General features: G+C 34.5%; 1 protein-coding gene across 1 annotated transcript; it reads right to left on the bottom strand.

Moving 5' to 3' along the window:
* Positions 1–9437: 9437 nt before the first annotated feature.
* Positions 9438–18703, bottom strand: LOC142976982 (xanthine dehydrogenase-like). Its single transcript, XM_076120634.1, has 16 exons — positions 18530–18703; positions 17460–17629; positions 16757–16917; positions 16124–16533; positions 15606–15829; positions 15420–15522; positions 15210–15340; positions 14841–15131; positions 14193–14480; positions 13463–13962; positions 13071–13254; positions 12461–12656; positions 11193–11959; positions 10752–10944; positions 9946–10056; positions 9438–9604 (listed from the first exon to the last, which is right to left on the bottom strand). Exons 1-16 carry the CDS (start codon positions 18570–18572, stop codon positions 9534–9536), a joined length of 3843 nt encoding a protein of 1280 aa, XP_075976749.1. The 5' UTR covers positions 18573–18703; the 3' UTR covers positions 9438–9533.
* Positions 18704–18957: the final 254 nt, after the last annotated feature.

Here is an 18957-nt window from a genome sequence, read left to right as displayed (position 1 = left end):
TTTCACCGCTATAGAAAATATAAACTACCGCTAAGTGTGCCTCAGAAACCGTGGGTTACTGTAGCTCAATTCTCTACCACTATCAAATATCCAAAACCGGCTAGCTATCGGGAAATCTTGTATGACAATCGGTTCAGCGCCTTTAACGGACGTCGTAGGAACTATATTGGTACTACATTTTAAATGTCAAAATTCCGTCAGCTTGCCGGTAGTCGGTAGTCGATAGTGGTAGAAAATCGAGGTACTGCTCCTCTAACGGACGTCGTAGAAACTATTTTGGCATTACACTTTAAATGTCAAACTTTCGATACTCGACGGCACCGACTGTAGAGGATTGAACTACAGTACTCGCTGTATTAATAGATGCAATACTGACACTCATTACGTTTTACAAGCTGCATAGTTATTATAACAATTTAAAGTTTAATATTTTATGACTACGTAATATTACAAGTACACTAGCTTTTACTCGCGGTTCCGTCGACGTGGAAGGTGTTTCGGAGGTGAGTATCCTGTGAGTTAATCCAGTAAGTACTACACATCCAAACTCTCGCATTTATAATATAAAGTATAGGTTACTTATAGAACGCTCCGATGATATTTATATAACTTTATAAAAAAAAAAATTTGGACGACTTACACACGGTCATTTGATTCCAAACTAAGCAGAGCTTGTACTATGATAACCAAATAACTGATAAACATACTTAATTACTTCTAAATATACACTTATATAGATAAATGAACAACCGTTTTCTTTATTAAATAATAGAATACAGGAATAATTAACGTGGATACGCATTTTGCTGTCAGTCAGCCTACAACCACAATTAGTGTAACCTGCGTCGAAACGTCAGGCATTTCAAGGTAAAAAATGCGTGTTCGCGTTATTTCCCTCATTCTAAAAAAAAACATGTAGTGTAACCTAGAACTTAAGAAGTTGTCTCTTATATTGTTGGATATATTTATTCCTACTTATAGAATTTTGTTATAAAATATACGTTTCTAACCGACTTTTACTAGTAGACCGGCTTCCGACTCCATTTCCGTGTTGTGAATTTTGATCCCGTCGATCAGAAAATTCACAAAATATCGCCCTGACAGTTGCAAACATATCAAAATAATAATATCTACTTTGGTTTAGTTGTTCAAAAGTTATTCGCGTACATATGTATATACATATCGGTGATTCATTTTTATTTATAAAGATTAATACTTCTTCACTATTCAATTTGCTTATTTTAAAGTAACTTAGAATAGTTTTCCGAAATATTTTGAATAGAACAGTTTGGAATAAAACCTAATTGAGTTGTCTGTCTGGACTTCCAAACTAACGAGGAGGTATTATTTTATAAAACCTTGAGTTTCTTCTATTTAATAGATTTCAGGAATTGCCTATTAGTGCAGCTTTTTTTCTTGAATTTTAACAATATCTGTTTTGAAAACTCCGTTTAAAATTTATAGTAAAAAACATTTTGGTTGAAATTTACTTTTTCTAATTACCTGAAGAATTTGTAGCTTTTTAGTATTTTCACGATATTTATTTTAAATTGTAGTGGTCGTTTGTAAAAACATGTAAAAAGAATACTGTGAAGAATTTGCGGTAATAGAAACTGTGTGTTTTTAATTTTTAAAATAGAAATGTAATATTTTAAATTTCTGCAATGTTCCTTTTAACAAAAAGGCCGTCATATTTTGCGACTAACCAACGCTATATTATGCGACAACCTGTACTTCGCCTGCGACAAATCGCATTCTCCGAACACCACCTTTATTTAAAAAAGTGTGAGTGTTCGTAAACCATGAAATTATCCTGTCAAGTTAACGATAACCTGACGAGTATGGCCCATGATTTTTTTCACTTTGAAGTTTTTTTCAAACTAACTGTCGGTTTTTACAACTCATATCTTATTTAGTACTTACCTTGAGTCAGGGTTCTTTCTATTGTTCTGTAACTTACTTATGTCTGTTAGAAATATACCTACCTATCGAAGAAGTGCATTGAAGGTTCTCTAGGATAGATTTTTTAGGGAGATTTTTTCGGCTGGTTCATATAAATTGGTCCCATCATCAATATTACATCAGCCAAAAGATTTCCGCTGTTGAACATCGTACTCCCCCATAAAATTCCACAATGCCTAGGCCCTTAGCTACACCTTAACTAACGCTTTCCTGCAATCTTTTTTAAAACAAGGGTTATTCATTAAAAGTCCGTGAAATCTGTCTTATACCTATATTTACTCGGAAAGAACTTATAAAAAAAAACTATAACATTAAAGGAATTTCTGTAATATTTATTTTACATTTAAACTTATTTACGACTAGATTAACCAAATCAGGTTAATAGCACATCTCATTAGAAATTTAAAACAGAAAAATCTTTTTAAAATATCTACGCGTCAAAGGGTGTAATCAAAACACCCACTGGTACAATTTGTAAGTAAAATTATAGTCGACAGTACAACTTAAGTTAGTTCCAGTAAAACTCTTGAATATTTTACACTTTTACTTATTTAAATGTGTCTATAGTGTTTTAAAGGACGTGGCGCTCTTTAGTGAACAGAAAAAAGGGCATATTTTAAGATAATTGGGTAGTTAACGAAAAAATATTTAACTTGTACCCTTACAATGTTCATTCATTTTTTTTGTAAATATTGTTGAATTTGTAATTATTTCAGACTGAAACAATTGTATTCATTTGATACCAACGGAATTAAAATACTATGACGTCACTATGTTGTAATTCTATACCAAAAATGTGTTTTTGACATTTCATAAAGAGTTGCTGATTTGACTGGTAGTCAACTACCGTTTTATGCAAAGCGCCTACATTTATTTTAGTGCTGCACACAAATGTGTCTTATATTATGGCTCGCGCGGCACTTTATACTTGTACTAGCTGACCCGCGCAACTTCGCTTGCGTCACGTAGAGAGAATGGGTCATAATTTTCCCCGTTTTTGTAACATTTTTCGTTACTACTCCGCTCCTAATGGTCGTAGCAGGTTTTTTTTTTTTTTATGATGATGATGATGATATATTATTATAGCCTTCCTCGATAAATGGGCTATCTAACAGTGAAAGATTTTTTCAAATCGGACCAGTAGTTCCTGAGATTAGCGCGTTCAAACAAGCAAACAATCAAACAAACAAACTCTTTAGCTTTATAATATTAGTATATAGATACCGTCCAGCTTACGAGTTATTCTTCTTTTGTACTTTGCACGGAATACAAGCATACGTTTTCTGAAGATTTTATTTAAAATGACAGCTATATTCCTAACAGTAAAAATTATAGTTTCTTAGAAATAATATTAGAAAGGTAAAAAAAAATTGTAATTTGTCCCAATTTTATTGGTTTATGTAACGTGTCCTATTTATTTAATCGTGTGTTATATGTCTAGACAATAATTGGTTTATTTAGTTATTATAAAAGTAAACATTTTCATTCCAATAGAAATTAGTTTTACTGATATAATTAATGGCAAGAAGTATTCTGTGTAAATAACAAATTCCTAAATGACAAGATTTATAAAATGTTGGCCCATTGCTAGTATGAGTGTTAATGATTCGCAAGAAATTAGAAGGGATAATGGCGTTCTTTGGACTTTACCTACCCCTTGGGAAATGGGCGTGATTTTACGTGTGTTTGTATGTACTATCGAACAAACTGAATCATGACCCACCATGTGCTCATTTTCTAAAACACGTCTATATATGCGTAGGTCGAAATTGGCTTGAACCTACGTTTCCTTGGTAATGAATTTGTTATCTGTCATTATTGCGACAAATCTTTGTGCGCCAATACAATAATGCTTTGCTACCGTTTTCAACAGGCTCCGTGGCCTAGTGGGTTGATGTTACGACTGCGATGCGTCAGGAGTGGGTTCGATACCCACTCAGGACATGGTTTATTCGGACAATATAGGAAATAATGTAACTATCAAAATTAAAATAATATAGGGTAACCAGCATAGTTATTACCCGGTTAAGGAATTGATACACAATTTTGGTCAATAGTATCTTTATTTAGTAAAACATTGACATAAACTCTATTATAAACGTAACTTAAATATTCTTTCTAAAAGAACATCAGTCCTTTGTTTCAATAACTTTATACTAATTCAATATAAAACACTTAAAAACCAGAAATACTAGCGAATACTGTTAATTCAAATGTGTTATCCTTAATAAATATTGCAACAAACTTACTTTTTCTTTTCGAACTACACACCTGTCGCACAAACGTCGGACATGAGTTCTATAAATTAAAAATGTTACCAATATTCTAAAAGTGACATATATCGCAATTAATTTGAACTGGTTAATTTAGATATTAAAATAAACGTATTATTCCTTAACATTGGCAATCACTGTATGATGGGCAATGACTATAGTGGTTACCCTAATCGTTTCACAGATTTCTAAATGACGTGCTACCTATTTGACATTTGACACAAATAGGTTTTTTCGTAGTGAAAAGAGTTTAGACTATTTACATTCTAGATTCAAATTAAGAGTGATTTATCGAAAACGTATCTTCGTACTGTAATAACAAAGGTCAAAGTTGTCTGTAGTCGTAGATACATCATAACACAGTCGTGTGCATGTTTAAAATGTCCTAAGTGGAACTTTGACGATAGAGATGAAATTCTTAAGCCCTTCTCCCATTACGATACGCCCGCGCGACTCTAGTCTCGGAGACTAGTCGCCACGAAGTATCTCACATACATTTGTATGGAGACTCTCACATTACGATACTGGTAGGCCCTTCTCCCATTACGATACTTGTAGGGTACGATACTCGAGTATAATACTAGTTGGATACATGTTCGCTACCCGATGCTCGCATATTATGCAACTTAAAAGTTACTAAATTCATCATTTGTGCAAACTCGTTTTTTGTAGACTGACGTTATGTCGAGCGACTCCAGTGACGATGAAGCTCTTGCAGTTTTTTTGTTCTCAAATTCTCAGCCCTTCTCCCATTACGATACGCCCGCGCGACTCTAGTCTCGGAGACTAGTCGCCACGAAGTATCTCACATACATTTGTATGGAGACTCTCACATTACGATACTGGTATTCTACGCGTTCGCGACTAGTCTCGCGATACCCGCCGTGTTGGTCGCTTGTGCGTCGCGTCTCGCGTAGACATGCGCTTAACATGTTCGGGAGCGGATTGAACATGGAATCATTCATTTCCTAATTGGAACTATGTTCAGGAAACATGTTCGCGGAACTATATAGTTCCACCACGTTTCAAGTTTGACAGAATCTAACATTTGATAATATAGGTAGTTCCTCAGTTCCTCACAGCTCCTAGGTGCTATAGAAACTGTGAGAAATTGAGAACTGCTTTATAGTTTATACATTATTTGTTACTGTATAAATGTAGACAAAAATATCCCTTGATTTACCTTCATACTTTACACAGGCTTAGGACTGTCAACCAAGAGATAAAATATAAAAAAATATGCAATCTACAGTTTTGACTTTCCTACGATTTTATTACCTACTAGCTGACCCGACAGACTTCGTCCTGTCAAAAAGATTTGTAAATGTTTTTTTGCCTACGTATTTAAAAAAAATCTCCTGAACAGAACCCACCCTGGTGATAGGACGTTGTGAATAAAAAATAATTAAATACAACATATATAAGGATTTAAAAGTAAGTAATCGCTTTATTGTTAATCATGTGAATCATAATTATTATTATTATCATTGTAGTGCTTTGTGGTATACGATGTTTTTTGTTTAATTACCTGGCGCATAGATAAACAAATCTGATGGTTTTCCAACACGGGAACAGGCAACATACAATTGACCATGTGAGAAACATGGGTTTTCTAGATTAATACCACAAACACTTAATGATTGCCCCTGGGACTTGTTTATAGTCATAGCAAAAGCAAGCCGCACTGGAAACTGTAGTCGTTTAAACTCAAATGGCACATCAGTCGGAATCATTGGGATGCGCGGTATGAGAACATCTTCTCCTTCATACTTTCCTTTGAGTATAGTTGCTTCTATCACATTGTTTAGTAATTTTTTTATCGCTAACCGTGTACCGTTGCAAAGACGCGGTTGGTTGATATTTCGCAACATTATAACCACCGATCCAACCTTTAATTGAAGATTGTGAGGTGGCAATCCTGGCAAATCCAGCGAGTTTAAAAATTCCGGTGGATAGTTGACTACATCATCTTGATTAGTAGCCGAATCAACTGATTTATATATCCTCAATTCGCCTGTAATTTGTTCTTGAATTTTGAAATTTAATTCATTTACATCTATGTTTTTTGCAGCCAGTATATAGTTTCTGTAATTTTGAGAAACATCTGGAAACACCTTTTGAATAAGTTCATCTTTTGATTGAGTTAACTGACAAAAACTTTGAGGAAAGTTAATGCAGCCAGTCAACATGTCTATAGGAAATTTGCCATTACCAATGTCAATGAGTTGTTTAGAGAATATGTTTCCAGATTGGTCATTTTGCAACTCGACGCGCATATTCTTGCTTAAATGTAGTACTTTAACATGTTTCCACAAATTGGAGGACTTTAGACATGCATTGAGTTCATCAGCTGGCGTTGATCGTGGAATCACTGGCAATGTTTGACGAAAATCTCCTGCTAATAAAATCATTGCACCACCAAATCGGTCATCCCAAACAATCAATTTACATTGCTGCAAAACCTTTGCCATTGCAGAGTTCTTCGAAACGTTGCAGGTTGGAGTTTCATTGCTTTGCATATTTAATGGCAATTTCAGTGCTGAATGGGCTGTTCGACCACCTTCAAGCAAAGTTGCTGCGATTCCCGACGAAGCGAGTGCAAGTGCAATTTTATTTTGTGAGCGAATTGTTGCTAATATTAATGAAATCAAAAAAGTTTTTCCTGTACCACCAGGTGCATCTAAGAAGTAAATCCCTCCAGTTTCATTATTTGTTACTTTCATAAGAGTTTCAAATACATACTTCTGTTGTTCATTTAACAGTGGAAGATTTGTTTGAATTAATTCTTTCAAAGCGTTGAGATCATACAGTTTTTCTCGAGGCAACTCTTGGTTAAAAGCATCATGCATTGGACGATTGGGCGCGGTCAGGCCTAATTGAATTAATAGTTTGTTTGACATTATCAAGCACATGTTCTCAATTGAAATCAATGCTTCATTGTAAATTTCTTCACTGATTTGTATATTTGGATTTCCCATTCTATTCCGTATTTGATACAAAATATCATCACACATATAATCTTTGTACTTGATCCACAAATCAATTGGGTTTGATGGGAAGCATGTGGATATGATTATAGAAAACAATGTTCGTATTTGATGAGCGTGTGATGATATTACAGCATCATTGAGAGTTTGATCCCAATGAGCGTCATTTTCAAGCAATTGCAAACGTTGACAGGCTTCTCTGTAGGATCCGCACAATTCACCATCAATAGTTCGTAACTGTTGGAATGATGTTGGGCCACGTACATTGACTAATAGCAGTCGTAAATAAAAACATTCATCATTGCTTGGATGTACTGAATAAATCCGGCCAATCGCATCGGTGGAATATACATCTGTATATCCTGGAACTGGTTTTCCTTGTTTCCGTCGTATAAATCTCCTTGAGGATTGATTCCAGGTATAATATTTTGGCATTTCAGTATATAGCAATGTTTGTGCGAAATCATCGTTTTGGCATGTCTCAAAAAAACTGGTTAATGTAGTAAATGGTGGCTGAGCAGCTCTTTGTACTGCGTTCTGTGCTGTAAAATACACTCTTTGTCCATTTTCTAGCTGACCCGACAGACTTCGTCCTGTCAAAAAGATTTGTAAATGTTTTTTTGCCTACGTATTTAAAAAAAATCTCCTGAACTAAAACTGGTTAATGTAGTAGATGGTGGCTGAGCAGCTCTTTGTACTGCGTTCTGTGCTGTAAAATACACTCTTTGTCCATTTTCTCTTTTTCATTTTCATGTGCTGTATAATTGCTTTGAATGTCACCACGATATACGAATTTGTTTCGTGTATTAGTTGACAAAAGCAAACTCAATAGGTTAGGTCACAGACAACTTTTTTTTTTTAAATTTGATATGACTTGAAGTCAAATCCTTTTAAGCCGTACGAATTATTTTGTTTACGTAAAATTTGGATATTAAAAATAATAATACACTGTTGGTAACGCGATTTTTGTTTGACTAATGTAATGACGTGGAAACTGATGCATTTTATCTCGCGTGCCGAAACTAATACAAAAGAAACGCGAGTTTCGGAACGCGACATTTAAACTCCTCCAACTATGTATTCTGTGCTCCAACGAACACACGCACATTGTTTTGACAGATACGATCTTTGACTTTAGGAACACACCTACATTGCTTAGACAACAGTGAGTGCATGTAATTTTGATATGAACTTTATACCATAGCAATAAAGCTCAAATTGACTACGTTTTAGTTACAAATCATTTGTATGAGAAAAAGAAAAGGGTTATTTTTAGGATTTTTCCAGCGATAATTCTAATTTTTCTCGCCGTAAAAACCATCCTTAAACTTCAACGAACATTTAAAAAAAAGATTTGGCCAAATTGGTCGAGGCGTTGTTGAGTTATGCGCTTACCAACACATTTTGCGATTCATTTTTATATTATAGATAATAATATGTATAGATTGAAAACGGCTCAAGATGCAAGACTCTTTAGACATTCGGTAAAAAGATAAAAATTTCTTATCATCGTGTTGTAGTTCTTGTGCGGCTACAAAAACTCTACAATTTATGTTTCTTTCAATATATGGATGAATCCAGTATTTTCTACTCTTGCGTTGACGTCTTCTATTTCTATAAAACAAAAAAACTGCAAGAGCTTCACATAACGTCATAACGTCAGTCTACAAAAAACGAGTTTGCACAAATGATGAATTTAGTAACTTTTAAGTTGCATAATATGCGAGCATCGGGTAGCGAACATGTATCCAACTAGTATTATACTCGAGTATCGTACCCTACAAGTATCGTAATGGGAGAAGGGCCTTAGTCTCCATACAAATGTATGTGAGATACTTCGTGGCGACTAGTCTCCGAGACTAGAGTCGCGCGGGCGTATCGTAATGGGAGAAGGGCTTTACTGTTTTGACGGTGTCAAGCGAATTATCGGCAAAATGGGTCATGATTCAGTTGGTTCGATAGTACATATAATAATATGATGTAAAATACGCAGTAGTAGGCTTGCGTATGCGTATTGCGGCGTAGCTTAACTTGTTCTAAATTTGACCACTCTGAAATAGTGAAATGCGTGATAATCAGCTATCTTAAACATTATTACTATGATCATCTAAACCGTTACATAATACAGCATTCGCTACAAGACTCACAAAAAGTAGGCGAATATAAAACCTAAAGGATTTCAGGAATAAAAGCAAAAAAATAGTTTCTCTCGTTATCTTCAAGAATACTTTTATTGCTCAGCTTTTATTAAGACGTTTCTAACAGACCCTAATTAAAATTTATGACCTGAAGTGGCGCAGTGTTGGAGTAATTATTTTAAGATAAAATGTTCCACTTTATGTCCCACGGCTGAGAAGATATTTTCCACTGTGCACGGATTTTCTGAAATAGAAAATGATTGAGTAAGTACCTCAACAATACTTTTTTTTAAATACTATGTTATTCATTGTTGATATATGTTCATTTTCATTTTCTCACGCTTTGCGTAGTCAAAAAAATTATGTATTGCATGGTCCAGAGATTCATGCTCTTTGACTGTAAAATTGATCAAAATCTTTTCTTAGTCGATGCCTACGTCATAACATCTACTACATGCCAAATTTCAGCCCGATCCGTCCTGTGTTTTGGGCTGTGCGTTGATAGATCACAATGTCAGTCAGTCAGTCACCTTTGAGTTTTATATATAGGTATAGATATGTATGTATTTAAATGAAGAATCTTACGTATATCCACCCACTGGTCTTCGTAGCCTGCATCCAAGCGAGCAGCTCTTACAGCTTCTCTCAAAGCGTGGGTCACGACTGATGCGAGACATAGAGCTGGTTCACCAGTAGCTAGAGAAAAGACAATTCAAAGTCACTGACAGCTTGTAGTGGAGAACAAAGAAATAATAATTCAAGGTTAATAGGATGAGATAAGTAAGTATAACATTTGATTCTCTATTATTTATCGATTTGATACTCCACTGCCTTCATGGCGCAGTGGTTAAGGGAGCCACGCGGATACCATTGCGTCAGGAGGTCGTGGGTTTAATTCCCACACAGAATAATTATTTGTGATATACACAAATTGTTGTTTCGGGTCTAGTTGTACCGTGTGTCCGTTGTTTGTATGTGACACAAAAGCATTTCTTAGTGCGGGAATGAAAAAATTACTTGGCAAGATGTATGGATGTGAATGAAGTAAGGGAAGTTTGTAAGGATTGTACCAAGTGGCGTTCTTGGGTCTCTGCATACCCCGAACAAGGCGTGATTTTATTCAAGTAAATTAATATCGATGACACGTAAAAGAAAAACGATTGTACTAAATAACAAAAGTTTCATGTATTTCTCATTAAAAATAAAACAAAATACTGATGGATAAAGTTTCTAAACCGTGGATTGATTTATGAGATTCGCTTATAAAGTTATAATTTTACAAAATAAAATTAAATCCAAGCGCTTAGTATCTATCGTTCGTAGCATATTAAAATTTCAACAAAGTTCCTTAGCTTCGAATTATACTACTAAGAATTAAATAACTTTCTCACCTTTTGATTGTAAAACACCGAACGGGTTCTTGGAATTTCTTCGAAAATATACTCTGAAATCTGCTGGTATGTCCTTGATGCCTGGTGGTTTGTAAGTCCAAGTGCGATCTGTGAGTATTTTGCCAGTGTCTGAGTCATACATTAATTTTTCAGATGTCCAGTATCCTATGCCCATAACAAATGCTCCTTCTATCTGAAAAATAATTTTATTTTCAAGTCTAACCCCCGGTTTCTGAGGTAGTTTCTATAGTTTATCTATTCAATAGAGTAATAACTCGTATAAAAAAACGCTATTGAATAGATAAACTACCGCTAAATGAACTCAGAAATTGGGCATAAGTAATTTAAGTAGAAAGGCTGTCTTTAGTTATCTTTGAGTTAAAGACAATTTATAGTGATTATGTGACGGTGGTGATGGTTTTTCAAATTGTGTATACTTACTTGAGCAACATCAATTTTCGGACTTAAACTCCTTCCAGTATCTTCAAGTAGATCAACTCTTCTTATATCCAAATTGCCTGTCAAAATATCTACTTCAACTTCTAAAGCACATGCTCCGTAAATATCATACGGTTTAACATCATCTTTAGCTGAATACATATAAGACGCTTGTAAATCAACGCCTATTTGAAAGGCCTTTTCAATCAATTCTTCCCACGGCGGGTTATTCATCATTTCTCTTACAGGGGCTAGTCTTTCTAGAATAATCTCACAAGCTTTCATAGTAGCAAATGAAACACATTCACTACCAACACTTGCGCCAGTTGCCATGGAATTGGGTGAAGTGATACTAGAACTTGGTTTTACGCTTATCTTTTCGACAGGAATACCAAACATGTATGCACATACTTGAGCTGCTTTCGTGTTTATTCCTTGCCCCATTTCTATACCTCCATGAGTGATGATGACTGATCCATCTCCGTGATATACCGATATAAGAGAATTGTATGGACCTATATAGAATAGATCGTAAGTCATTGGTATAATTTTTAGTCCCCTTTTTCTCCAGCGGTTTTGTTCGTTGAACTGTTTGACTTCTTCAAGTCTGTTGTTGTAATTTGAATCTTTCATGAGTTGATGCATTAGGTCTGGGACTGGGTTGTCTTCTTTGACCATGTTAACGTTTCTCACGTGCAGTGGGTCCTTGCCTATTCTGTGGGCTATTTTCTCCATTATGTATTCTATCATTGCTACACCTTCAGTTGAAGCTGAAACCAATGTTAATGATTTTACAAGGCTACGAATAGAAAATACTAGTTTCAAAGCGTCTTTAGTCTTTTTTACGTCTTTGTGTTTTGAGAGTCTTGTTCCTCATCTTTTTGATATTAATTTGGCTTTCCTAAATGTAATGTTGAAGGTGCAACGCAGATGACAGACTATCCGTGACGCACTTTTTAGTCTGTGAAAATAGAACTTACGCAATTATATGTAGTAACGCGCCGGACTTTTTGCGCGTTGTGTGCGTTACTGCATTTAATGGCATAAGTTCTGTCTGCACCTAAAGAATGAAATATGTACGACTGTTTTTATATTTTTACGGTAGATAAGGTTTTATGCCTAAAATCTGCTTAAGACACTTATTGAAGGCATGCAAAGTCCCTAACCTGCACTTGGCCAGCGTGGTGGTCTCAAGGCCTAACCCCTCTCTCATTTGGCAGGATACCCTTGCCCAGCAGTGGGACAATTAAAATAAATGTTTTTATACTTACAAGGTGCCCTACACCAAGTATTCGAAGCTGTATCAGTCATCACAGCGTTAGCTTCTATGTACCATCTCTTCGTGTCATAGCAGTTACGAAAATGATTCACTGTTGTGTATCCCATAGACTCGTTCCAGGAACATCCGTTCTCTTGATAGATAATGTTTTTTAGGTATTGTATCTCGCCCTCGTCGTTCACACCTACCTGAAATTCAATACCTGTCTCAAATCTTGTGATAAGTATGTACATTTTTATAAACAAGCCTGTGCTCTTCTCTTGTTATTTTTATTTAAACTTATCCCATATTTTATTTAAACTAAAGCACAGCGATTTTGATACTAAAAGATGACAAACAAGCATTTATAACACAATATAGTATAGATTTGTTTTATTCTGTTACCTATTGAACGAGTAAGTTCAGTTAATTGTGTGAATCGCTAGCAAAAAGTTTTTTCATTTGGAGTACCGACTAATAAGGTTTAATGACACAATGCAAAGAGATCATCACGTTCACAGTTAATTTGCTCGGATCAAATTGAGGCATTATACCCATCATTTGCAATTTCTAGCTATTATCATAAATAAATTGCAGTATAACTATCAAATTAGCGACATTACCTCAAAATTACAACTAGTCGGCAGTCGTTTACCAATAGTTTTCATATTCGTTTCTAAAGGCATTATGAATCTGCATGTTCTGCCTAAAAGGTGTGTTACTAAGGCTGTAGCACATGCAATTTGACAGGACCTTGTTATTTTCCCCCCATACCCCCCTCCCACTCGTCTCACAACGACAGTTACACTGAAAACAAAAATGTTCCTTAAATTTCGGCCGTGAGAATAATTATGTGATTCATAATGTAATAAAGCGTAATTTCCAGCAATTCACTTCATTATATTAATTGAATTCAATTAACATTTCATTTTATCACAATGTGCGTTATTTCACGTTTCTACCGTTTGGGAAAATGTTGAATTTACATTATCCAAAATTATTATTTTGTACGCACCTATTTGCAGGAACGTTTAGGCTTTGAGCAATGGCTACATTTGTAAGATCGAGCCACTGAGTTGATGATATAACTTCTAGGCCATCCTCAGTGGGTCTGACGACACAAGTCTGTGGTTCCATATAAAAATGATGTTGTGATTCAAGTTTAAACTCTCCGTTGACAACGTATTTCACATCGTTACCCACTTCTTCTGGCTTCATAGTTCTATTCATAGTTATTCTTTTATCTTTTTCTGAAGATTTCAATACATCTTCTGTAGTAAGTAAAGGTTTACTTTTGGCAATAGATTCGTAATTAATTTTAACAAGTTTCGCAGCTTTGTTGGCTATCTTTTCTCTAGTTGCGACTATTATGCCTGCAGGATCTCCGTAAAATTTTACTTCTTTGGTACATAGTATTTCTTCGTGGAAGTTTAGGAGAGTACAATTGACTGGTGTAAATGAATTATCACCAGGTATATCTTTGGCTGTGTAGAATGCTAGTACTCCGGGTAGTTTCTGGAATCGTAGAAAAAGACTCAGGTCGTACGAAGAAAATAATATTGAATGCTTAGTAGAGTAATGATGCTCGGAAATCTGATGATCACCGATGACAGATCGCTTTACACTATCAATTTACAGATACGGCGTTCAATTAAAACAGAATTTTCTTTTTCGTGTTTACTTTACAATGTTACTCTCACTTAGTTTAATAAGATGAACATATTTTATTCATTTTAAATACTTACAAACGCTTCACTAGTATCAAAATCACTAATGACACTGCCTGCTATAACATCAGCCGTAACAAAAGCAGCGAACACTTCATCTGGCTGACTCGGCAGGTCGTTACTGAAGGTCGCTTCACCAGAACATTGTACTAATGCTTCTATCTTCGGTATGGGTTGGTTCAAAGGCCACACAGATTTGTCTGTGTCGTATGTCTCAGTGCCACGTGAAGTCAGTCTTTTTATTGCTTCGCCTCCAGATTTGAACTTTGGATCTATTTTGTCGTCAGGACAGAGATTTAAAATTGCCTGGAAATTTATTATTGACTCAGTTAATCGCCGTCTAGACCTACCGCACGAACCAACTGTGTTGTAAATGTTACTGTGACGCCCTTTCAATGATTATCATCATTTTAGATATAGACTTATTCCTTTTGAATATTTACCAATAATATTGTTAAAGCAAGCAATTATTCGCAAAACACTATAGTCAGTAAAAATAAGCATACTACAGGAAAACAAACTTTCTGTTAAATATAAGTAATTAAATTAGACTTACATCGTTTCTCTGAATTTTCAAATATCACTTTGCTATCCTTGGAAAAATTCGGTATTTCTACGTTATAAGTAATCCACATAGAAGGCGGAAGTTAGAAAACTTTTTCTTACCTTATAATACAAGGAAATTGCCAACATTTTTCTATAAGCAGCCGAGGGCTCTGGAGGTGCTTCTTCGGGCGAAATCTCTTTATCTAAACTTTTCAAAGCTAACTGTAGGGTTTCGTCTATAAACGGATCTTTTCCGGCTAAAATTCCTTCAGTTTTTGTCGCATGAACGAATTTCGGTGATATACTGCCGTATACTATTGTAGCTTTTTCCAAGAGATTTGAATTTCTTTTGAAACGAAATAAGAAACCTGCGTTGACAACGGCGTGAGCGTTTTGTGATCTTGGCATAATCTAAAAATTAAGATAAATATTTTATCGCATGTATTGAATTTTATTATTTTAATTCTTTTTTATTACTTTTATTTATACCTTGTACGTCTTGATCTTTGTGTTCTTAGAAGATAACGGTGGCAACATAATATTTATTATAACTTTTCGCTTCATGTCCGTCTTCAAGAAATTTGTGCAAGACACTGCTTTCATATCTATCACACTTTCAGCTGCAACACATTACATATAATTATGAGTACAAGAAGACTGTAAACAGTGGGTTTTGTACTTAAATCTTATATCACTTACCTATCGTCATCATTGCACCAACAGTTTCAAATAAAAGAAACAAATCGGACTGAAAATCATTGTTCATGTATTTCAGATATAAATTCCCACCAATAGTTCCAATCTGAAAACAAGTCATTTGCAAGTATTTCTAGACTTTTTACTTTTTCTTCTGCAGAATGTCATTTAATGGCAACATTTACTCACGTTTCTTACAGGTATATGTGCAACTAAATCCATATGATCATAAAAAGCTTTCAAATAAGCAAAATCTTCATTTTCAGATGATATTTTTAGAAACAGTTCCATCATCTCAGATAAAGGCATACCAGCTCCGAGCACTAGGTTTACATCTAACGTGTGCCCTTTTAGTTCAGATACGTTGAAAATGTCTATCACGTTTAATGGATAGTCATCGACGTGATAAACACCTAAAATAGAACAATTATTATCTTATACATCAAAATCCGCGACTTGCTGAAAAATGTTGACGACTTCATTACAGAGGCAATCATGTCAGCAATTTGGAGAAATATATTGCCCATTTTAAGCCGAATACATGCATTGACGGGTCGGCTATTTTAGTGGGTGGATAGACTTCATAAACTATGGACTCAAACCTCAGATATCTGGGTGAAATTGCTTTGGATTTATATATAATCACTTTTGATTATATATAAATCAAAAGTAAATAAAATAGGTATTTGTATAAAATATTATCTTACCCTGTCCTGTATTCCCAGCAATCAATTTATAGTCGTTATTCTTGCTCATTATCTTAAAAACGTCATCTAAGACATAAGTTTTAAACCATTTCCTTTTGCCGCAATCTACTACGATCATTTTATTATCACTTCTCTCAATAACACACCAAGAATTATCGTTATTTATATTTGTTTCTTTATCGTTCTTAGCTTTATGATGACAGTTTTTACTGCATCTTTTACCACAAGACCTCAAGACAGATAAGTCTTCAACATCAATGAGCTTATTAATTAGTTCTTGGTCAGGATTGTTAGCAAATGTTTTGAATGCATCTGCTATAGGTCGGTAGCCGGTGCACCTACAAATGTTTCCAGCAAACGAATTCTCGATTTCGTTTTGTGTTATGCTGTTCTTTTTCGATTCGTAAATACTGGAAAAGACAAGTAATTTAAAGTATTTTTTTATTATTTCAATACTTATTGCTGCAATATAAAACCTTTCTGTAGAATCGAACTATTGTGATTCGCGGGTTTCTTCGATATTGGTTATGGGGTTTTGTAAAAAAACAGAAGTTTGGCCAGTTTCATAAATACATCTTTGGCCTATAATGCAAAATATCTATGGTATGAATAGATGTCATATTGTCAGTTTACCTGTACATATTCATAATCCAGCCGGGTGTACAGTACCCGCATTGAGTGCCATTAAACTTGGCTAATCTGCTTTGTATCTCGTGATAGCTGGTGAGTCTGTTACCAACCCCTTCCACCGTTATTATCTCCCAGCCGTGGCAAGATAAAACTGATACTAGACACTGAAATAACGTGATTAGAATTGAACATTTGTATTTTGTGTAGATTATAATAATCGTAGAATGTTCTCTTTTATTTTTAAAGGCACGGATAATCTTCATGCAAATAGGGAGGTTTAAATATGTAGTTTTTAATGTCGCGTCCGCAGTATACAATGTAAAAGTAATTTTTTATTATGGCCAAAATTATTAGTTTTAAACTGTCGCATGTTCACGTTAATCCCGTATACTACAAAATTTTATAATTACCAATATTTTGTTTATGTTTTACTCATTCAACGGTAATAAGGATATTATTAGTTCATCTAATTTTTAAAATTGTTGTTGTCAGCTTACTTTAATTAAAGTATACAGCGCAGTAGCGTGATTTTGTACTGTCGTTTCTATCGAGTATCGAAAGTTTGACATTTAAAATGTACTGCCAAAATAGTTCCTACATCGCCCGTCAGAGGCGCTCATCAGATTTTAATGCAAAAAATCTCGATGGGTAGCCAATTGCCGGTAGTCGATAGTAGTAGAGAATCGAGCTACAGGTTCAAACTTACAGAATTGACAGAAAACAATTTAACTTCATTGGTAGGTGGTAGTGCAGCTCTTACAGCCACGATGCAAGCGCCACAGCCTCCTTCATGGCACATAGCCTTCGTACCACGGAGCTCTGCCACATTGCGAATGTACTCGTTCAATGATACGTCTGGACCGAATTTACCGTCAGCTGCAATTAATTATTATTTAAGAACTTCTTATTATGAACACAAAAAGAGTCCAAGCTGAAAACTAATAACTACAGAATATTTTTGATCGTGTTTAGTTTTTGTCATACATTACGCCTGTTATACCCGAAGGTGCAGGTAATGTTACAGTATGTGTACAATGTACTACAACACTTATTGCTGTATACTGGGCTCGTTACTAAACTCTGGACTACTAATAACATTTTTTTTTTAAATAGCGTTTATCTTTATTTATTTTCTAATTTCTTTCTAATAACAAATAAACAAATACAAATATTACAAATATTAATAATAGCAATATTATTAATATTTGTATTTATATTATTGTAATAATATTAATTACAAATATTTTTTAATACTATTTAGAAAAGACCAAAATCACTATGCCTTACCGCGTAATCGAACTAATGGACTCGCCATCACAGTTCTACAGACTAACGACCAGTTCCAAGAGATTTTTGCCACGTATGATAATTATAATTAGTAACAAAGTAAACTCGACTTTTGAGCTAAATATACATACATATATACGTTATAGGTAAATAGTTTAGAAAAAAAATTTGAGTTCTTATTATTCTCTACTTTAGAAACAAATTTTTCGTCTTTACAACATTTTGAAAGGTTCACTACACATTCCTTGACCTTTATAGACTTTTACTTTAATTTTAGTCTTCTATTTCTTCAGAAAATAAATATTCATTTTATATAATTTTAGGAGTAAGATTATAACACCAATTGCGAGCTATTTTAAGCGTTTGACGTGAGTAAATTTAAAGACTATCTTATAGACAGATTAGGTTATTAAATAAACTTCAGATCTTTGAAAATTCTTCTAAAAATAAATAAATCTAACTTTTTAGGATCGAGTCGTAAATACATACCTTCATACTGTTTCCCATTAATCTTGAACACAATTTTGGCCATATTTAACCGACTTTAAAAAGGAGGATGTTCTCTATTCGAATATATTTTTTTACCCATGTACAGATGTATTCGACCTCACCGTTCGTTGTCAACTAATAATCATTTCATATGATACGAAAACGAAGAATAGAAGTTATTGTTGTTTTTCTAGCGGAAATAATGATAAGTCCAATTGTAGGTAACTCTGAGGTAATGAACAGTATGTGTTTAGTGTTAATTTTGCCTTTGCTGTATAATATACAGAACGTTTTAATATCGCAGTATGTAATTTAATAAGTATAGGGCTGTCAACGGACATCGTTGTGTAAGGGCTGCTATACATAATTTCTGTTTATCAGATTTGTTTTAACAACTTAGCTAATGTACCTTTAATATACATGCTTTC

The sequence above is a fragment of the Anticarsia gemmatalis genome, chromosome 12, assembly GCF_050436995.1.
Source record: "Anticarsia gemmatalis isolate Benzon Research Colony breed Stoneville strain chromosome 12, ilAntGemm2 primary, whole genome shotgun sequence".
Taxonomy (NCBI): Eukaryota; Metazoa; Arthropoda; class Insecta; order Lepidoptera; family Erebidae; genus Anticarsia; species Anticarsia gemmatalis.
This window is presented reverse-complemented; position numbering and strand designations above follow the sequence as displayed.